This window comes from Oryza brachyantha, chromosome 6, assembly GCF_000231095.2.
Source record: "Oryza brachyantha chromosome 6, ObraRS2, whole genome shotgun sequence".
Classification (NCBI taxonomy): Eukaryota; Viridiplantae; Streptophyta; class Magnoliopsida; order Poales; family Poaceae; genus Oryza; species Oryza brachyantha.
This window is the reverse complement of record NC_023168.2, coordinates 21,912,676-21,930,580: the sequence shown is the minus strand read 5'-3', so window position 1 is coordinate 21,930,580 and position 17,905 is coordinate 21,912,676. Positions and strand designations below refer to the sequence as shown.

Here is a 17,905-nt window from a genome sequence, read left to right as displayed (position 1 = left end):
TTGGTGGTGGCTTAGAGACAAAGGCTTTTGCCGAAGGTATTGCTTGAAGAGCAAAGCGGTTGAAAGAGACCCAACTTCGAAATAAGCTTCCTCAACGAGGAGTAACAGTTGGTTCTAAACTTCGGCAAAACAAATCTTATTTTCTCTCTTTACCTTGTGTTTGTTGCTTTGTCTCTTGAGCAATTTGGGTGGATAGGATATGGCGGCCCATTTTTTTTAGGTGTTTGGTTGGTGGGCGAGAGTGGGATAGGGCGGCCCGCAGGGGAATATTCCTCCCAGATGCCGGATGGATGCATTCGGCCGATTTGCCCGGATTTGCTCGCCCGAGTTAGCGGGCGAGTCGGGCGAGCGCTGGCGAGCGAGCGAGCGGACGAGAAGGAAGCCGACGGTGCTGGCGAGCGAGCGAGGAGGGAGCAGCGGCGACGAGCGCTGCGGGCGGCGGCGCTGGCGAGTGAGCAAGGAGGGAGCAGCGGGCGTTGGCGGCGAGTGGGAGGGGCTGGCGCTGGCGAGCGAGCGAGAAAGGAGCAGCGGCGAAGAGTGCTGGAGGCGAGCGCTAGCGAGCGACGACGATGACGACGTGTTGTGGCCGGGAGAAGGGAGCAGCGGCGAGGTCCCCGCGGGCGGGAGGAGCGCGGCAGCGGCCGGGGGCAGGCGGCGGCGGAAAGCCCCCGGCAGCCAGATCCAACCGAGTTTTTTTCCTTTTTTCCTTTTTCTTTTTTCCTTTTCCTTTTTTTTTCTTTTTCCATGTGTATTTATAATGGAGATAGTAGTGTAAATTGTTGAAAATTTTATGATTTATATTGTGTATTAATTTAATGGGGCTATAAAAATTCATCCTACTTCCTCCAACCAAACAAATAATTGGATCACCAAATCCATCTTTATCCCTACAACCAAATAAAAGACTGGATCGCTATATTTACTCAACCAAATAAAAAATTGGATCGCCATATCCAATAAAATATAGACCGTCATATCCCATCCCGCGTTGACCGCGAACCAAACGCACCCTTAGTGATCTTCGTCTTTTGAGTCTCTCTCTGGATCACCACGCACCATGTGTTTTACAAGCAAGTTAAGTGCTTTTCTCCTCTAGGGTTTACTTGGCTAGGATTGGATTGTCTGCCTTTAGTCTAGACTATCCGAGACATATCTATGTTAGGTGTGTTTTTTCTCTGTGTAAACCGGATTGTCATTCCAGACGGGCTATCCAAACTGATTCTGGACTATTCGGTTGATGGTAATTCCGCTGCAAGTTTTTATAATTTTAAAAACGCATATTCACCCCCTCCAGGCGACATCGACGATACTTAAGGTGATTTTTAGTTTTGTTGTTAGGGTGCAGTGAAACTCGACAATAATGGCACGCTAAGTTTGCTTGCACGGGATGTGTGAGGGAACTAGCACTTTGGTGGCTTTGGTTGATATGCACTATGGAAAGTCATAGTTGCTTGATCATTTTGGTGGCAAGGTTGACAAGCTATGAAGTCAAAGCTACTATCCTTCTTTGGTCTTCTTTGGTCCCTAAGAAACAAACTTCTTGGTTTGAATCCAGAGAGTTAGAGTAGGTCATTTCAATAGTAAGCTTGGAACTATGACACATTCATGGCTCTTTTGCTAGAAGCTTTGCATCGATGCTTTATGTTAGACTCATGCTTATTTAGCATACTGATGTTGTAAGCTTGGTTATATAGCCAATCGAAAGTGTATGGTGAGTTTTTTTTTGTGTTTTTATCTTATATATAATTTATTTGGACTTCCACTATTGTTTAGTTTAAAATAATGAGAGAAGAAACCAACAACCGACACTAACGTAGAGGGCGACTGTTTGTCTTTTTCATCGAAAAAAAGCTAGACGACGCACAAAAAATAATTTACGAATAAAAAATTTATATATATATTTTTAGCGGTCTAAAAGTTAATAAAAAATAAATTTAGATAAAAAGCCATCAAAATCAACTTTAAATTTTAATAAAAATTTAAATTTTAACTTATAAGCCCGAGTATAAATGAAATGAAAAGTAGGGCTAGACGGCACGTAGTGCGGGCAAGGCGAGACGAGAGGATAATGGTCGGTCTGTCTGTCTGAGGCCTGAGGCATGGCAGCCGCTCCTTGTTGTCCGGGCACACCCGCACGGGGGCCTTCTCCTTCTTCCTCCTGCAGGATCCTCCAAGCAACAGTAGTATCCAGCCGCACCACGCATCGTCGGGTGGCTGCCCTGCCGGAGACGGCTGCAGCGTGCGTGGCCGCGGCGGGCCTGGTGGGAGTCGCCGCAACCTTCCTGGTAGGCAGGGCGAGGCCGGCAGCTGCACCACGACGAGAGGAGGAGGAGGAGGAGGAGTGCTCGGACTGCGGCGGGACGGGGCTGTGCCCGCGGTGCAAAGGGGAGGGGTTCGTCTTCAAGCAGCTGCCGGAGGAGGCGGCCAGCAGGGCCCGGAAGGCGGCCAAGAACATGGCCACCAGATACACTGCAGGGTGGGTATACCTGCTTTTAATTACCTAAGTATCTATCTAGTTAGTTAGTATGTATACTTCAAATTCCAATAATCGATTACTTATTAACCAATCTCCTCTCAAGTCTCAACCTAAGAACTCATTTGTTGCAGGCTGCCGACCAAGTGGACCTACTGCAACCGGTGCTCCTCCACTCGCTCCTGCACAACCTGCGGCGGCTCCGGCGCAATCATCGCTACCACCAAAACTACCAACTAACAACAGTAGGAGTACAGTAATAATCATTAAGCTATCTATGCCTGCAGTGCCTTTTTTCACTAGTGTGTGGTGTTACAGTTTACGCAGACAAGTTTCTGAATTGAATCACAAGATGATCAATGTCATATGACATACCTCTCATTTCGTTCGTCTATGCATTTTTTTTATTGTTTGAAGGGGCCGGGCAGTCTATGCACATATGAGTCCGACACGCATCAAATATCAATTTTCTTCTACGCCAAACTAACCCTGTTGAAGCATATGCCCTGAATTAAGTACGGTTATTTTTAAGTTTTTTAAACTTCAGATGATACATTAACAAAAACACTACAAACCTAGATGCATATTTTCTAAATTCATCGATCTAGATGACATCTCAGTCCAACTTAAATAATGGGTTATATATTTTCCTCTACTCTATTTTATTCGCTGTGCCTGTGCATGTAACATGGCGGCTTAATTATGTGTGAAAGGTTTGGATCCCTGGAGTTGCCTACAACTCCACGGCTGGATTTGGTCAAATATTTGCCCTCTACTGTTTTTAATGTCTGATATTAAGACATTTCAATCTCTTCTAATTTAAGTTCTACCAGTCAAGTAAGTCTGAATAATTAACTAGCAAGATGACAATGTGTTACGACGGGCTCTGCAACTGCCCCTTGAGAGTTTGTTTGGTGTTTGCGGCCTCCATTGATGGCTCTATCCTAAGAGGCCATTAGCCTCCAAAATTTATTGACTTGTAACCTGCGTCCAAAAAAAACATGCATATTAGCCTATTTTGTTTCCTGAAACGCATGAAAAGCATTTGACCCAAAATTTATTGGTTATTAACCTTTGGCCCAAAAGTGCATGGCTTTGGCTTGTATTTCATGGGTAGTATTAACTATGCACCCAAAAAACAAATGAATATTAGCCTTTGCTTATTTTTTTGACCAGTAATCTTGGGCTCAAAGATGCATGAGTTTCGGCCTTTGACCCAGGGAAAAAAAAGATGAATATTGGCCTTTGGCCCAAATTTCACATATATTATCCTTGTGCCAAAAAAATGCCTATTAACCTTCGACTCATTTTTTTCATGAGTATTATCCTTGCCCCTAAAAGGCCTGAATATTAGCCTTTGGCCAAAAGATTCATGAGCACTAAACTTAGCCCTAAAAAACACAAGTATTTGCCTTCTACTGAATGAAAGTTTGATGATTACTAATCTTGGGTTAAAAAGCCTTCACCACGTAAATACATGAGTATTAGGCCCCGTTTGATTCAACCTTTGACTTGACTAGTCACTTAGCTCATACAACAATACACTCAATTAGCACATAATTATGAAATATTTATTATTACAAACTTAAGAACGGACTTATAAAAAATCATACATAAATAGCCACTGACCTTGACGAGCACCCGATGATAAGTACCCTGTATATCCCTCTGTTCCATGGTACCAAGCAACAACCATAGTATATGTAAACTAACGATTCCATTTTTTTTTCTTTTCTTATAAGCTAAAATTTAAACCTTAAATTTGGAGTATTTTTGAAAGTTTTTTCATCGTACTTTATTTTTCAGCTTAGTTTTTAGATCGATAAGAACGTATATATACAAGTTTTATTTATAAATTATTTTTTATACGTAAAACCGTGGTTTAGTGCAGATGGTGATTAGTACTTTAACTCAACCCAAGCAAACAAGTCAATCCAAATAGAGGTCGATAGTTAGCAAATCAATATAAACCTTCATAGTCACCTGTTAGGCCCGTTTGTTATCTACTAAGGATTCTGAATTTTCGGTGGATAAGCTTGCCAAACTTTTTAAATGATGCGTGCAAAAATTATATACAAATAAGTTTCTTTTGTGGAGTAAAATTTATACCCTCAAATAACTGCCACAAAATAAAGAAAAATCTTGTTATGCTCAAATAGCAGATCCATTTGCATCAAATCTTAGTAGCTTATATTTGCCGTCTCTGTTTCGCCGGCGGATTTGGCTTGGACATCCGTCGAATCAGGCAAGTGAGCTAGACAGTGCCAGATGTCACTGCCCAAAGGATCCTCTGCCTCCATTCCCCTCTTCCTCACCTTCGTTCGCCACCGCCTCCGTCTTCTTCACTACATTGAAAAGGAAAACCTAGGATAGGTTATCAGGCCTTAATCTGCTTTATTATGTATGTTGCAAAAGAGAAAAAAAAGCAAGCAGGCGAAATATAGAATGGATAAGAACAAAGCGTATATAGAAATTGTAGAATCGTAAAGGGTATTTCTTACCTCAAAAGCTAGCCAATGAGGCAAGAGGCTCTCCACTTATATCCTAGATTTTTTGCTCCTCCACAGTCAATATGGGACTATTCAACAATCTCCCCTTCATACATTGGTGTCCCTCAGCTCTTCACCGTTCCTTCACCGTATACGGGCTATCACCAGTTCACGGTCCATCAGGTATACAGACCCCGCATCCTCGCATGCACCTTACGGTTCATCAGGCCTTCACACACTGTGTCCATCGAGCCAGAGATATTAAACTAGCAAGATTCTGATACCAATTGTAGGATCGTAAAGAGTCTTTCCCACCTCAAAAGCTAGCTAATGAGATAAGGGGCTCCTCCACTTATATCCTAGGTCCTTTGTCCCTCTATAATTATAATTAATATAGAACTATTCAACAGAAATCACGTTTGAACGCACCGTGTATGTTGCTAGTATAGATCATTACATTTAGGATGGCCATCCCACCCTATACGTGTATACAAGAGAGATGTTTATCTGTTATTACGTTATTACGAGGAGTTAGTAGTAACAAGAAAAGAGAAGGAATTCATTTTGAGAAAGAGAATAGAATTTGCCATATACTCCCTCCATGTTTTTTTATATGACGCCTTTGACTTTTAGGTCCACGTTTGACCATTCGTCTTATTAAAAAATATATAATTATTAATTATTTTGTTATAATATGATTTATTATTATAGAAACTTTAATTATGCATTATAATTTTGTATATTTAGATATAAATTTTGAATAAGACGAATGATCAAATGTAATTATAAAAGTCAACGCTGTCATACATAAAAATATGAAAGGAGTATATATTTTATTTGGGAGTACTACTCCACTCCAGTTAAGAAGAGTTGTGGCGGCATTTTGTTTTACTGGGCCGGATAGGTTTACAGGCCGCAGGTGGGCCGCACGTGCGCCACCCCTTGTGCTGCTGGCTGACGAGCTGGCTGGCTTGTCTTGTCTTGTGGGTTCGTTGGCTTCAAGTGGAAGTCGCTGCTGTGCTGTGCTGATCGATTGTTGCTCAGATCTACTACTCCCCCATCCTGGCCATACCCATGGTGGAGCAGTAATTTGATTCCACCACTACTAGTAGTAGTAGTAAGGAGTAATATCGATCGATCATGGCGGAGGACAGCTTCGTCCTCCGCTCCGGCGTCCGCACCGGCCTCAAGCGCGAGTTCGCCTTCGCCATCGCCTCCCAGGCCGCCCTCTCCACCCTCGGCCGCACCCGCTCCCGCTCCTCCTCCTCCTCCTCTCCTCCCGTCCCCAAACGCCCTCGCCCGCGCCCATCGGATCCCCCTGCTCCCGTTCCTCAGACGCCCGACCCTGACCACCACAAGGACCCCTCCTCGCCCAGGGCCAGGCGGATCACGCGCTCCATGCTCCATGCTCCCCTTCTGGATCCCAAGCTTGACCGCCGCTTCACCAGGTCACTGTTGCTCAAGGATGATAAGGACTTGTCTGCTACTACCACCACCACCTCCTCTTCTTCACCTTCCTCCTCCACCACCACCACCACCACCACCACCAAGATGGAGCTCAAGATGTCCAAGAAGATCTCCTTGAGCAGGATCCCTAAGAACCTCAAGGAGCTGCTCGCCACTGGCTTGCTCGAGGGCCAACCCGTCAAGTACATCATGAGGAAAGGCAAGGTGCTCCCCTTCTCCCTACCCTTCTCTTCTTCATTTTTTTTTTATATATTGCCCTTCATCTCCCATTAATATTACTGATAAAATCATTTCTAAACTGTAACCAAACGCATTCTACTACCTACTGGAGCAGTATTCAATTAAATAAACAGAGCATTTGGGTCAGTTTCCCGGATGAAATTCACACTTCTGCATCCATGCTATGCATTCTACTACCTACTGCACCCATACACCAAACTGCATCTTACTAGTATCTACTCCCCCTTCCTTTTAACTTGTACCAAAAACTGTCAATTTTTATCCAAAAAAAGAAAAGCATCAAGGTTAGTCTACGTTTACGAAACATGATGCCATTATTTCAATTATCACCATCCTATTTCTTTAATGGACCTGTTCTTTAGGGACGGTAGACTGGCTTCTGAATTTATTACAGCACTGGGAGCTCATTTGCAACCATGAATTGGTCCCTCTTCTTTTTCAGCGAGCGGTGCTTCGTGGAGTCATTAAACGTCTTGGCATACTGTGCTCTTGTTCCTCCTGCAAAGGCCGAACTGTGAGCCCCCTCCCTCCATCCTGCAATATTACCTTATTACATTGCAACACTTTTCTATACCAAAACGTATTAAAAATGCAACCAATATACCATGAGTTGCAGGTCGTTTCACCTTATTATTTTGAGGTGCATGCCGGGAGTACTAAAAAGCACCCCTCCGACTACATTTTCCTAGAAAATGGAAACAATCTGCATGATATATTGAGGGCATGTTCTGATGCTACCTTGGACATGTTGGAATCTGCAATACAGAATGCAATTGGCCCAGCTCCTAAGAAGAGGACATTCAGATGCCAAGCTTGCAAAAGTGAGTAGTTTTCCTCTTGTTTGCATCAGATGATGTTCCATTTCACACTCCGACTTTGTTTAAACGTCTGATCTAATCTTTCAGGTTCATTCAGTACGCTTCGCTCTGGGAAATTTGCTTTGTTATGTGATTCATGTCTTGAGTCCAAGGGATCTCAAAACAGTACCAGGTAAGCTTTGTCACAGTTCCACCTTTTGCTGGTGACAGAAAAATTAGAGTTCTGTTCCTGACATTGGTATGATCTGTCCAAACTGGCGATCCCTTGTTGTTTAGGACATCAAATATTGGCTGGAATCCTACTTCCTCTGCTAGGAGATCTAAGAATGAATCCCCAGGAGCAAAGTACCGCAATTCATCTGCTAGGGGATCTAAGAATGCATCCCCGGGAGTGAAGACTACTAGTGCTGGAAGGATTACAAGAAAGTAGGTGTTGTAGATAATCATTTAGCTTTGTTTCTCCCTTGTTTCTCACATTTTATTGATCCCTTTTTGCTGTTTTATAACAACAAAGGGATAAGGGATTGCATAAGTTGGCTTTCATGAGTGGTGTTCTGCCAGAGGGTACTGATGTTGGCTACTATGTTGGTGGAAAGGTTACTTTCCTGTTTTATATTATAACTTGACGTTTCACCCAGTATGATTGTTGTTTCCTTATTAACACTGGCAGTGGTAACTTTCTAGAGGTTGTTGGATGGCTACATAAAGGAGATTGGAATCTACTGCCATTGCTGCAACACAGTGGTAAATTATAATCTTTTTTATTGGGTGCATAATGATTTCTAATGAATGAACCTGAAAACAACTTGACATGGACATCATCCTAGACCTGTTGTTTCTATGTTATTTATAATTAGACTTAATCTAAACACTTTTTATACAATTGTGCCCAATGAATAGGTTAGCCCTTCACAGTTTGAAGCTCATGCTGGCCGTGCTGCTCGACGCAAACCGTGAGTTTATTCTTGTAATGTATTTTGTTGGGTCACCTTCCAAACTCTCACACTTTTTATTAACAATACTGCAGATACCATAACATATATATGTCAAATGGTGTTTCATTACATGAGCTGTCAGTTTCACTTTCAAGAGGTCGAAATATGTCAAACAGACAAAGTGATGACTTGTGCAGCATTTGTTCAGATGGTGGGGAGCTTCTACTTTGTGATTCCTGCCCAAGAGCTTTTCACAGAGGTAATGGAATTATGCCTAACCAGTATGAGATGTTACTTTTGTGTCTGGGTAAGCCACCTTCCAGTCTTTCTGGAAATGTGATCATCCAGATTATGCTAGCAGTAGGAGCACATGGATTTTTCACATTTTTCACATTTGCATTTATAAGTCAGGTTTGACAATTCCTGTCCTTACAGTTGAGCTGCGACACTCTGTTTTTAGGTCTAACATATAAATTGTACATAGTGATTCTTCATGGATTTACTATTTGGTCGCTTTTATGATACTGATTTTGAAATTCATGCTCCACTGATCCTTACCATCATCTTTGCAATCCCTAAATTTGTTACTTTCTATCTGTTGTTTATTAGAAATTATGATTCATACATCCCTTTCAATGCCATAGTATAATAAGGTCTGGACCAGGTTGTCATTACCATGTATGCTTTTATATATAATCTATATATACTGCAGAGTGTATTGGCTTTACTACTATTCCAAAGGGAAGTTGGTGTTGTCGGTATTGTGAGAATAGGCAACAGAGAGAAAGTTCTTTGGCGTATAACCACAATGCAATAGCTGCTGGGAGGATTGATGGAATTGATCCAATGGAACAAATATTTACAAGGTCCATACGCATTGCCACAACACCAGTGACTGGATTTGGTGGGTGTGCACTGTGCCGGTAAGTTCATCCGTTGGCCTTGTATTCAATTATTAACTGACGTAGACAGCAATATTCTTCATGTTTGTCCTTCTCTGCAGTATATGTTCTGTTCATTTTCCATATAAATTTGGCAAGTTGTTACCAAATAACTTTGCGTAAAGCGTATATGACTTTTGGAGCTAAGGAAGCTCAATATCCAACTGCTTCTTTTCTTTGTTCATTACTGCTTCATTGAGCACTTCTTCGTTGATCTGTATGGTAAATGCTTAGCAGTGCAAACAACCAAGTTGGATAGTATATCAGGATTCATGGACAAGCAGAGTGTATTAAGTCTAAGTAAGCCAAGTTATGATGATGAGCTGGCGATACCAGGCTAGTGAGCCAAATCTGCAAGTGTATTTGGAGGCGTATGAGAAGGAAGTTTGTGGCAACTGAAAAGGCATTAAGAAAATGAGATGGAATCCTGATTCCTCTCCTGTTCTTCCTCCTCCTCTCTGATTCTATTCCCTACCAAGTTTCTTGCTGATTCTTGATATTGTAAAATTGGTCAGATCAGAATGATTCCTTGTTTTCGGTTTATTGGGTTCACTTTTGGTGTTCATTTCTCAACTGATCGTTATGTACAGCTACAACAGAGGATTGCAAACACTCGATACACATACCAAATCAAACTTATTTTGTTTTCATTGCATTCTGAGTATCTGACTAGGGGTTGTCATCTAGAGTTCCATCCAAACCGGTAACACCGGACTGAGTAAACCTAAGTCAAAATTTTAGCATCGCCGTGGGTTAGCTATGCCATTATGTCGATGCAAAATGACTATGGCCAAACTGGTTGGTTGTTATGTAATTCAGGCGTGGTTGTGCTTAGTTATTTTCGCTTACTGTAGCGTGTCTAGCTATTTTTGCGTTCTGTTTTTTCGTTGTTGTGCCCGATTTGTTAGCTGGGCGTAGTCCGAGTCTGTTGTGCACGATCAAATCGTGCGTGAGTGGGTCATCGAGTCCGAGCTTCGCGGCATGTTCTGGGTGGTGGGATGGCGCCCGCGCGTCAATTTGTTCTTGTTTTTGCTATATAAATGGAGAAAGCAGAAAAGCGGCTGGAGGTTAAGCCCGCACCAAAATTCTCTCGCGCTCGTGTGACTCAAGTGATCGCGTTGTGTTAATCGATTCCGGGAAATCCTACTCCGGCGAGGGTTGGAACAATTGGTATCAGAGCACGGTTCGCGACGTGGTCACACGACCGAGTTTTGGAAGACGTCCTGATGCCGCGCAGAAGGTCATCCTCGCCGATCGAGCACTCCTCAGTTGGTTCCGGCGGCCGCGCCTCGGGCAACGGCGGGAATGACCGTGGGCTGGTGATTCACCGCGTGGTCAAGGAGGCTGGCGGATCGGCGAGCTACCCCGTCTTATCGAAGACAAACTACAACGAGTGGTCCCTCTTGATGAAAATTAAGTTGCAGGCACGGTGTCTGTGGGGGGCCATTGATCCCGGCGGCACGGCCGTCGAGCTCCACGAAGATCGAATGGCGCTCGACGCCATTTGTAGCGCTGTCCCAGCCGAGATGATTGCGACGCTGGCGACGAAGGACTCCGCGCGGGAGGCGGCAAGACGATGCGGGTTGGCAACGACCGCATTCGCAAGGCGAGCGCACAGAAGCTGCGAGCGGAGTACGAAACTCTGGCGTTCCGTGATGGGGAGTCCGTGGAGGACTTCGCACTAAGGCTCACCGGCATCGTCACACAGCTCTCGACACTCGGCGATCCCGAGGCTGCTGACAAAGTTGTGGAGAAATACCTTCGCGTCGCTCGATCCAGGTTCTCGCAACTTGTGCTCTCAATTGAAACATTACTTGATATCTCCACATTGTCGGTCGAGGAAGTGACCGGAAGACTCAAGGCGGCGGAGGATGATACGAACACCTCATCGTCAAATGCGAGCGGCAAGCTGAACCTGGCCGAAGAGGATCTTGCAGCGCGGATCGCGTCGAAGCTCCAACTCAGCAGCAATGCCTCGGGATCCTCGAGCTCGTCCTCGAGCCAGAAGCGGGGTCGCGGCCGCGGCCGCGGCACCACGAAGCCGGCTAAGGCTGGTGGGAAAAACACCGGTGGCATCACCGGGTCAGTCGCTGATGATCAGTGCAGGTACTGCGGTATCTCTGGCCACTGGGCCCGGGAATGCCGCAAGAAGAAACGCGATGAAGCAGCCCACATGGCCGAGGCAGATCCCAAGGAGGAGGCCGAAGAGCCCATGTTGATGTTGGCCATGGCGGAGCTTGCCCTAGAGCAGGCTTCGTACCCGCCGCCGCCAATGACAATCGTCCACCTCGACGAACACAAGCTGTTTGTTCAGCTCGGGGACGGAAGCGAAGAAATTTCCAGGACTTGGCTCCTGGATACTGGCGCAACCAACCACATGACAGGAGCAAGATCAGCTTTCTTCGAGCTTAACACGGGCATCCGTGGCACCGTGAAATTCGGTGACGGCTCCGTCGTCGGCATAGAGGGACGCGGCACAGTGCTCTTCAAGTGCAGGAACGACGAGCACCAAGCGGTGACGGGAGTGTACCACATTCCACGCCTCACCACCAACATTATCAGCCTGGGCCAGCTCGACGAGGAGCGGTACAAATGGTCCTGTGAGAATGGCATTCTCACGGTCTGGAATCAGCAGCGACGATTGCTGGCCCGCGTCCGTCGCTCGGCAAGCCGGCTCTACACCGTCAACCTCGACATTGACAAACCAGTTTGTCTGGCAGCACAAGGAGATGATGCAGCCTGGCGCTGGCACGCGCGCTACGGGCACCTGAATTTTCGTGCATTGCAGAAACTCGGGCGTGAAGGCATGGTGCGCGGGTTGCCGCGGATTGATCACGTTGATCAAGTCTGTGACAGCTGCTTGGCCAGGAAGCAGCGACCCTATCCATTCCCGAAGCATGCCAGCTTCCGTGCCGAACGCAAGCTGGAGCTGGTGCACGGCGATCTTTGCGGGCCGGTGACCCCGACGACACCGAGCGGCAACAAACTGTTCTTGTTGCTCGTTGATGAACTGAGTCGCTATATGTGGCTCGTACTCCTGCGCTCGAAGGACCAAGCATCGGAGGCCATCATGCGCTTTCGGGCTGACGCGGAGGCAGAAGCCGGCTCAAAGCTACGTACGCTGCGTACCGACCGCGGCGGCGAGTTCACGGCGTGATCCTTTGCGGACTACTGCGCCGAGCAAGGGATCCAAAGGCATCTCACCGCACCGTATTCGCCTCAGCAGAATGGCGTCGTGGAAAGGCGAAATCAGACCATGATGGGCATGGCGAGAAGCATGATGAAATCAAAGTCGCTCCCCGGCTGGTTCTGGGGGGAGGCTGCAACCACGGTTGTGTTCATCTTGAACCGAGCCCCGACGAAAAGTGTGGAAGGCAAGACGCCGTATGAGGTATGGCATGGCACAAAGCCACCTGTTCAATTCTTACGCACTTTTGGCTGCGTAGCACATGTCAAGAACGGCGGAAAATATCTCGCCAAACTCGACGACCGGAGCACCCCGATGGTGTTCGTCAGGTACGAACCAGGCTCGAAGGCATATCGCTTCTACAACCCGGCAACGAAGCGCGTCTACATCTCCCACGACGCTGTGTTCCAGGAGGAACGCGGCTAGGACTGGGGAGATCAGAAGGGAGCCGGACCTGGTGACGAAGCGGAGCCATTCTAGATTGAGTACATAACGGTGTCGATGGGGCGTGGCAGCCCTGTCGCCACTCCAACATCGTCGAGCTCCCCGGCAACACCCACGTGCGGGTCTGAGCCCCGCACGCCTCCTGACGCAACTACACCGACAGTCTAGTTCGCCACTCCCCCAAGCATGGAGCCCGACCTAGATGACAACCACGACGACGACGTACCTCTTCGGTTCCGCAAGATCGACACATACTCGGGGAATGCTCGCCCCCCGGCTATGCAAACCGGGACGTGGCAGAGGAGCTCATGGTGGCCATAGGTGAAGAACCTACCTCGGCGGATGAGGCAAAGGGGAGCCCGGAGTGGCGCGCCGCCATGCTTGAAGAAATGGCATCCATCGAGCACAACAAGACCTGGTCACTGGTGGAACTGCCAAAGGGACAACGTGCCATCGGCTTGAAATGGGTGTTCAAGCTCAAGCATGACGAGCACGGGAACGTCACCAAGCATAAAGCTCGGCTCGTTGCAAAGGGGTATGTGCAGCGGCAAGGGATCGACTACGAAGAAGTATTTGCGCCGGTCGCTAGGATGGAGTCCGTGCGCGTGCTGCTGGCTGTGGCTGCTCACCATGCATGGGCGGTGCACCATATGGATGTGAAGTCGGCGTTCCTCAACGGAGAACTTGAAGAAGAAGTATATGTCCAGCAGCCACCGGGTTTCACTGCCGTCGGGCACGAAGGAAAAGCACTCAGGCTACATAAGGCGTTGTATGGACTTCGGCAGGCGCCAAGAGCATGGAACATCAAGCTGGATGCCAGCCTGCACGAACTCGGCTTCACCCGGAGCGAGTGCAAGCACGGGCTGTATACGCGTGGCGCGAAGGAGGCACGGCTGGTGGTAGGAATCTATGTCGATGACCTCATCATCACTGGCAAATCGGATGCCGAGATCAAATCCTTCAAGAGGGAGATGAAGACTGTGTTCCGCATGAGTGACTTGGGAATTCTCTCGTATTACCTTGGAATCGAGGTGAGGCAAGGGCGTCGCGGCATCGAGCTCTCTCAAGCAAGTTACGCCAAGAAGGTGCTCGAGAAAGCAGGGATGGCCACCTGCAACTCGTGCGCAACGCCGATGGAAACGCGACTGAAGCTGTCCAAGCAAAGCACGTCACCGACGGTGGACGCCACCGAGTATCGCAGCTTGATCGGCAGCTTGCGGTACTTGATGAACACACGGCCGGACCTAGGGTTCGCCGTGGGTTACTTGAGCAGGTTCATGGAGGATCCATGACAAGAACACTTGGCGGCGATGAAGCACCTGCTTTGGTACGTTGCTGGGACAATCAACTTCGGGCTGGTGTACTGCAGGAGAAGCGAGAACATCACCCTCGTCGGCTATAGCGACAGTGACATGGCCGGCGACGTCGACGACCAGAAGAGTACAAGTGGCAGCATCTACTTCCTCGACGGCAATCCTGTGACTTGGCAGTCGCAGAAACAGCACGTGGTGGCACTGTCATCATGCGAGGCGGAGTATATAGCAGGCACAACGGTGGTCTGTCAGGGCGTGTGGCTGAGGCGAGTTCTAGAGAACATACTCGGCACGAAAGCATCTCCGCCAACACTGAAGATGGACAACATGTCTGCGATCGTCCTTAGCAAAAATCCAGTGCTTCACGATAGAAGTAAGCACATCGACACTAAATTTCATTACATTCGTGAATGCTCGGAGACGAGGGCGGTGCAACTGGAATTCGTGAGCACGCAAGGTCAGCTCGCGGATGTCATGACGAAGGCGCTCGGGAGGACCAAGTTCCAGAACTTCGTGAGCTAATCGGAGTCGTGAAGCTTAAATGAACCACGCTGGACTTAGGGGGAGATTGTTATGTAATTCAGGCGTGGTTGTGCTTAGTTATTTTCGCTTACTGTAGCGTGTCTAGCTATTTTTGCGTTCTGTTTTTTCGTTGTTGCGCCCGATTTGTTAGCTGGGCGTAGTCCGAGTCTGTTGTGCACGATCAAATCGTGTGTGAGTGGGTCATCGAGTCCGAGCTTCGCGGCATGTTCTGGGTGGTGGGATGGCGCCACTCGCGAAGGAACGTGGCGTGCTGTGCGCGTCAATTTGTTCTTGTTTTTGCTATATAAATGGAGAAAGCAGAAAAGCGGCTGGAGGTTAAGCCCGCACCAAAATTCTCTCGCGCTCGTGTGACTCAAGTGATCGCGTTGTGTTAATCGATTCCGGGAAATCCTACTCCGGCGAGGGTTGGAACATTGGTTTCCTCAATCTGTAGATGAACAGCCCTAATTCTGAGTGTCAATCTGCCTAGGATTTATGATACTGCTTTTTTATTTCTCTGTGCTGTTCATTGGGCTTTATTTCTCCACAAGCCTTTTCTATCTTGTCCATAATATATTGATATTGATCATTTTTTTGCAGGCTTCATGATTTCAGCAAAAAGAAATTTAGTGTGAGAACTGTGCTGCTCTGCGACCAAGTATGTTTGAAAATCTCATAGATCATACTCACCTGCGTGAATTCTCATATTGATGTTTTATTCATGATTTATCCATATTGTGTTATCACTGCTTTTGCGCTGTTCCATTCACACATTGTTATTTGTCCAGTGCGGGAAGGAATTTCATATTGGTTGCCTGAAAGAACACAATATGGCTGATTTGACGGTGATATTCCTAGCCTGACACACACACACACACAATAAGTTTTCAGCATAAACCAAGATCGGTATTAATGATTGGCTGTTGCAGGCCTTGCCTGAGGGAGCATGGTATTGTACGGCAGACTGCGTTAGGATTAGCGAGACACTGAAGGACTTACTTAGCCATGGAGCAGAACCTGTTCCTTCTGTGGATGTAGAAATTATAAAGAGGAAGTATGAAGAGAAATCTCTAAATAAAGATGGTGGTCTTGATGTTAGATGGAGAATTTTGAAGGACAAAAGTTCAGCGGATAGTAAATTGGTTCTCTCCAAAGCAGTTGCAATTTTCCATGTGAGTTCCATGGCTTGATAATGGGTAATATGCACTTAGTGATTGTGCTGTCCTATAGTTGTCTTTTCACTTGTAGAATTCTTTTGTAAACTATGAATAGGATGTTGCAAATGCACATCAACTTATCAAAAGGATGGTTTGTTATAGATGCGTATTTTTAATGCATAACCTTATTGCTGACCTAGAAGTAAGGATAATGACTTATGTTTGATATGGCATTATTATTAATATTGGTTTAGTTTCCAACCTGTTTGATATTTTGATATATAAAAGTAGTAATAATTATGAATTCTTCTTAGCATGTCTATATGTCAGATGTTAAGCATGGAAAATAAGAGTTCAAATTGCTATGTGTGCGTGTGAATGAACCAGGGTTGCCTCCTTTTACTGATTAAGTAATGAGTACAGCAGCTAATTACTTCCACTTGGCACTTCTGCAGGAATCATTTGATCCCATTATCCAAATTGCTACAGGGCGAGACCTTATTCCAGCCATGGTTTATGGGTATGATGGACTCCTGTCTACTTCATTTATGTGGTTGTGCTGAAGACGATGTTTTGATCATAAAAAAGTTATATTCTTCTATTTACAGGAGGAGTGTTAGGGATCAAGACTATACAGGAATGCATTGTGCTGTATTAACTGTTGGGTAAAGTTCTATTTCCTTTCTTTTTTTTTCACAAAATGGCATTGCCTATAATTTTTTTAGGTAGTCTGAGTCTATCAACTACTTGTACATCTATAAATTTAAGTTCTGTTGATGCAGCAACACTGTAGTCTCTGCGGGTCTTTTCCGTGTTATGGGTAGTGAAATAGCTGAGCTACCCTTGGTTGCTACAAGCAGAGATAGTCAAGGCTTGGTAAGTTTGTATCTGTTTTTGTTTGCACTTGAATTGATTTTTTTAATTGTATTGATGATTCTTCTCTTTCGCTGAACTGAACAGGGGTATTTCCAAGCGCTGTTTAGCTGCATAGAACGATTGTTGGCATCTCTGAAGGTGAAACATTTTGTGCTACCAGCTGCAGATGAAGCAGAGTCTATCTGGACACAGCGGTTTGGATTTGTGAAGATAACCCAAGACGAGGTTAAAAAACGTTTTCATAGACTATCATCATGACGTGCAAGATGTATCAATTGGGATGTTGTACTGACAAATTTTGTGTTCTGCACTGCAGTTGCGTGAGTACCTCAAGGGCGGGCGAACAACCGTATTCCAGGGAACATCAACCCTGCACAAGCTGGTCCCAAATGGGAATGCAAGCTCTGTGAATACAGCATTGGAGGGAGCAGAGAGCATGAAGCCAGGAGGCAGTTCCTTGCCATCCTGATATCATGAAGCTTGGTGGAGATAGGGAAGGGAACCCAAAGAGAAAATTCTCCGTGGAAATTAATTGATGGCTGCGTCCCTTTTGATGGTGGAGGAAAGAATGTCGGGAGGGTGTGATTTCAGGATGCATTTTCTTGTTTTTTTCTTTTTTTCTTTCATTTGCGGCAGGAGTTATCTATCGCCATGTTAGTGTGGTTAGTCTAATTAGCTATTCATCATACTACATGCAATTGATAGTTTTGTGGATAAGTCTTGTGTATTGCATACATGCGTCATACCTACCTGCCACTGTCATCTAGGTGCCAAGTGCAGGTTGTCGTTCAAAGCCTCACCTCTGTCCTGCCATCGTCCATTCAGTTCAAAAAAAGCAGGGGCAAAAACAAAAACTCTAAAAAGAAGGGGTAAACTTTCAAAATAAGGGTAAGAACCATATTGTCCCGTGTTCTTTTATTCTTGGTACAGTTTTATAGTTTAAGAAAGGACGTTGAGTTTGACAATACTCCGTCCAATAAAAAATATATGAGACGTTTTGAAAAAAAAAAGTTCTATTAGGACCTCATTTTTATAATACAAAA

At 45.9% G+C, this 17,905-nt stretch overlaps 2 protein-coding genes across 2 annotated transcripts; both read left to right on the top strand.

Moving 5' to 3' along the window:
- Window positions 1–2,048: 2,048 nt before the first annotated feature.
- On the top strand, window positions 2,049–2,945 carry LOC102703980. The gene is made up of 2 exons (XM_015838502.2): window positions 2,049–2,476; window positions 2,608–2,945. Exons 1-2 carry the CDS (start codon window positions 2,100–2,102, stop codon window positions 2,711–2,713), a joined length of 483 nt encoding a protein of 160 aa, XP_015693988.1. The 5' UTR covers window positions 2,049–2,099; the 3' UTR covers window positions 2,714–2,945.
- Window positions 2,946–5,984: 3,039 nt separating this feature from the next.
- On the top strand, window positions 5,985–17,579 carry LOC102707973. Its single transcript, XM_006656466.3, has 18 exons — window positions 5,985–6,633; window positions 7,112–7,183; window positions 7,286–7,490; window positions 7,575–7,659; window positions 7,764–7,913; window positions 8,002–8,083; window positions 8,172–8,231; window positions 8,388–8,440; window positions 8,515–8,681; window positions 9,135–9,345; window positions 15,430–15,487; window positions 15,618–15,674; window positions 15,759–16,001; window positions 16,442–16,506; window positions 16,595–16,651; window positions 16,769–16,862; window positions 16,947–17,087; window positions 17,179–17,579. Exons 1-18 carry the CDS (start codon window positions 6,103–6,105, stop codon window positions 17,329–17,331), a joined length of 2,484 nt encoding a protein of 827 aa, XP_006656529.2. The 5' UTR covers window positions 5,985–6,102; the 3' UTR covers window positions 17,332–17,579.
- Window positions 17,580–17,905: the final 326 nt, after the last annotated feature.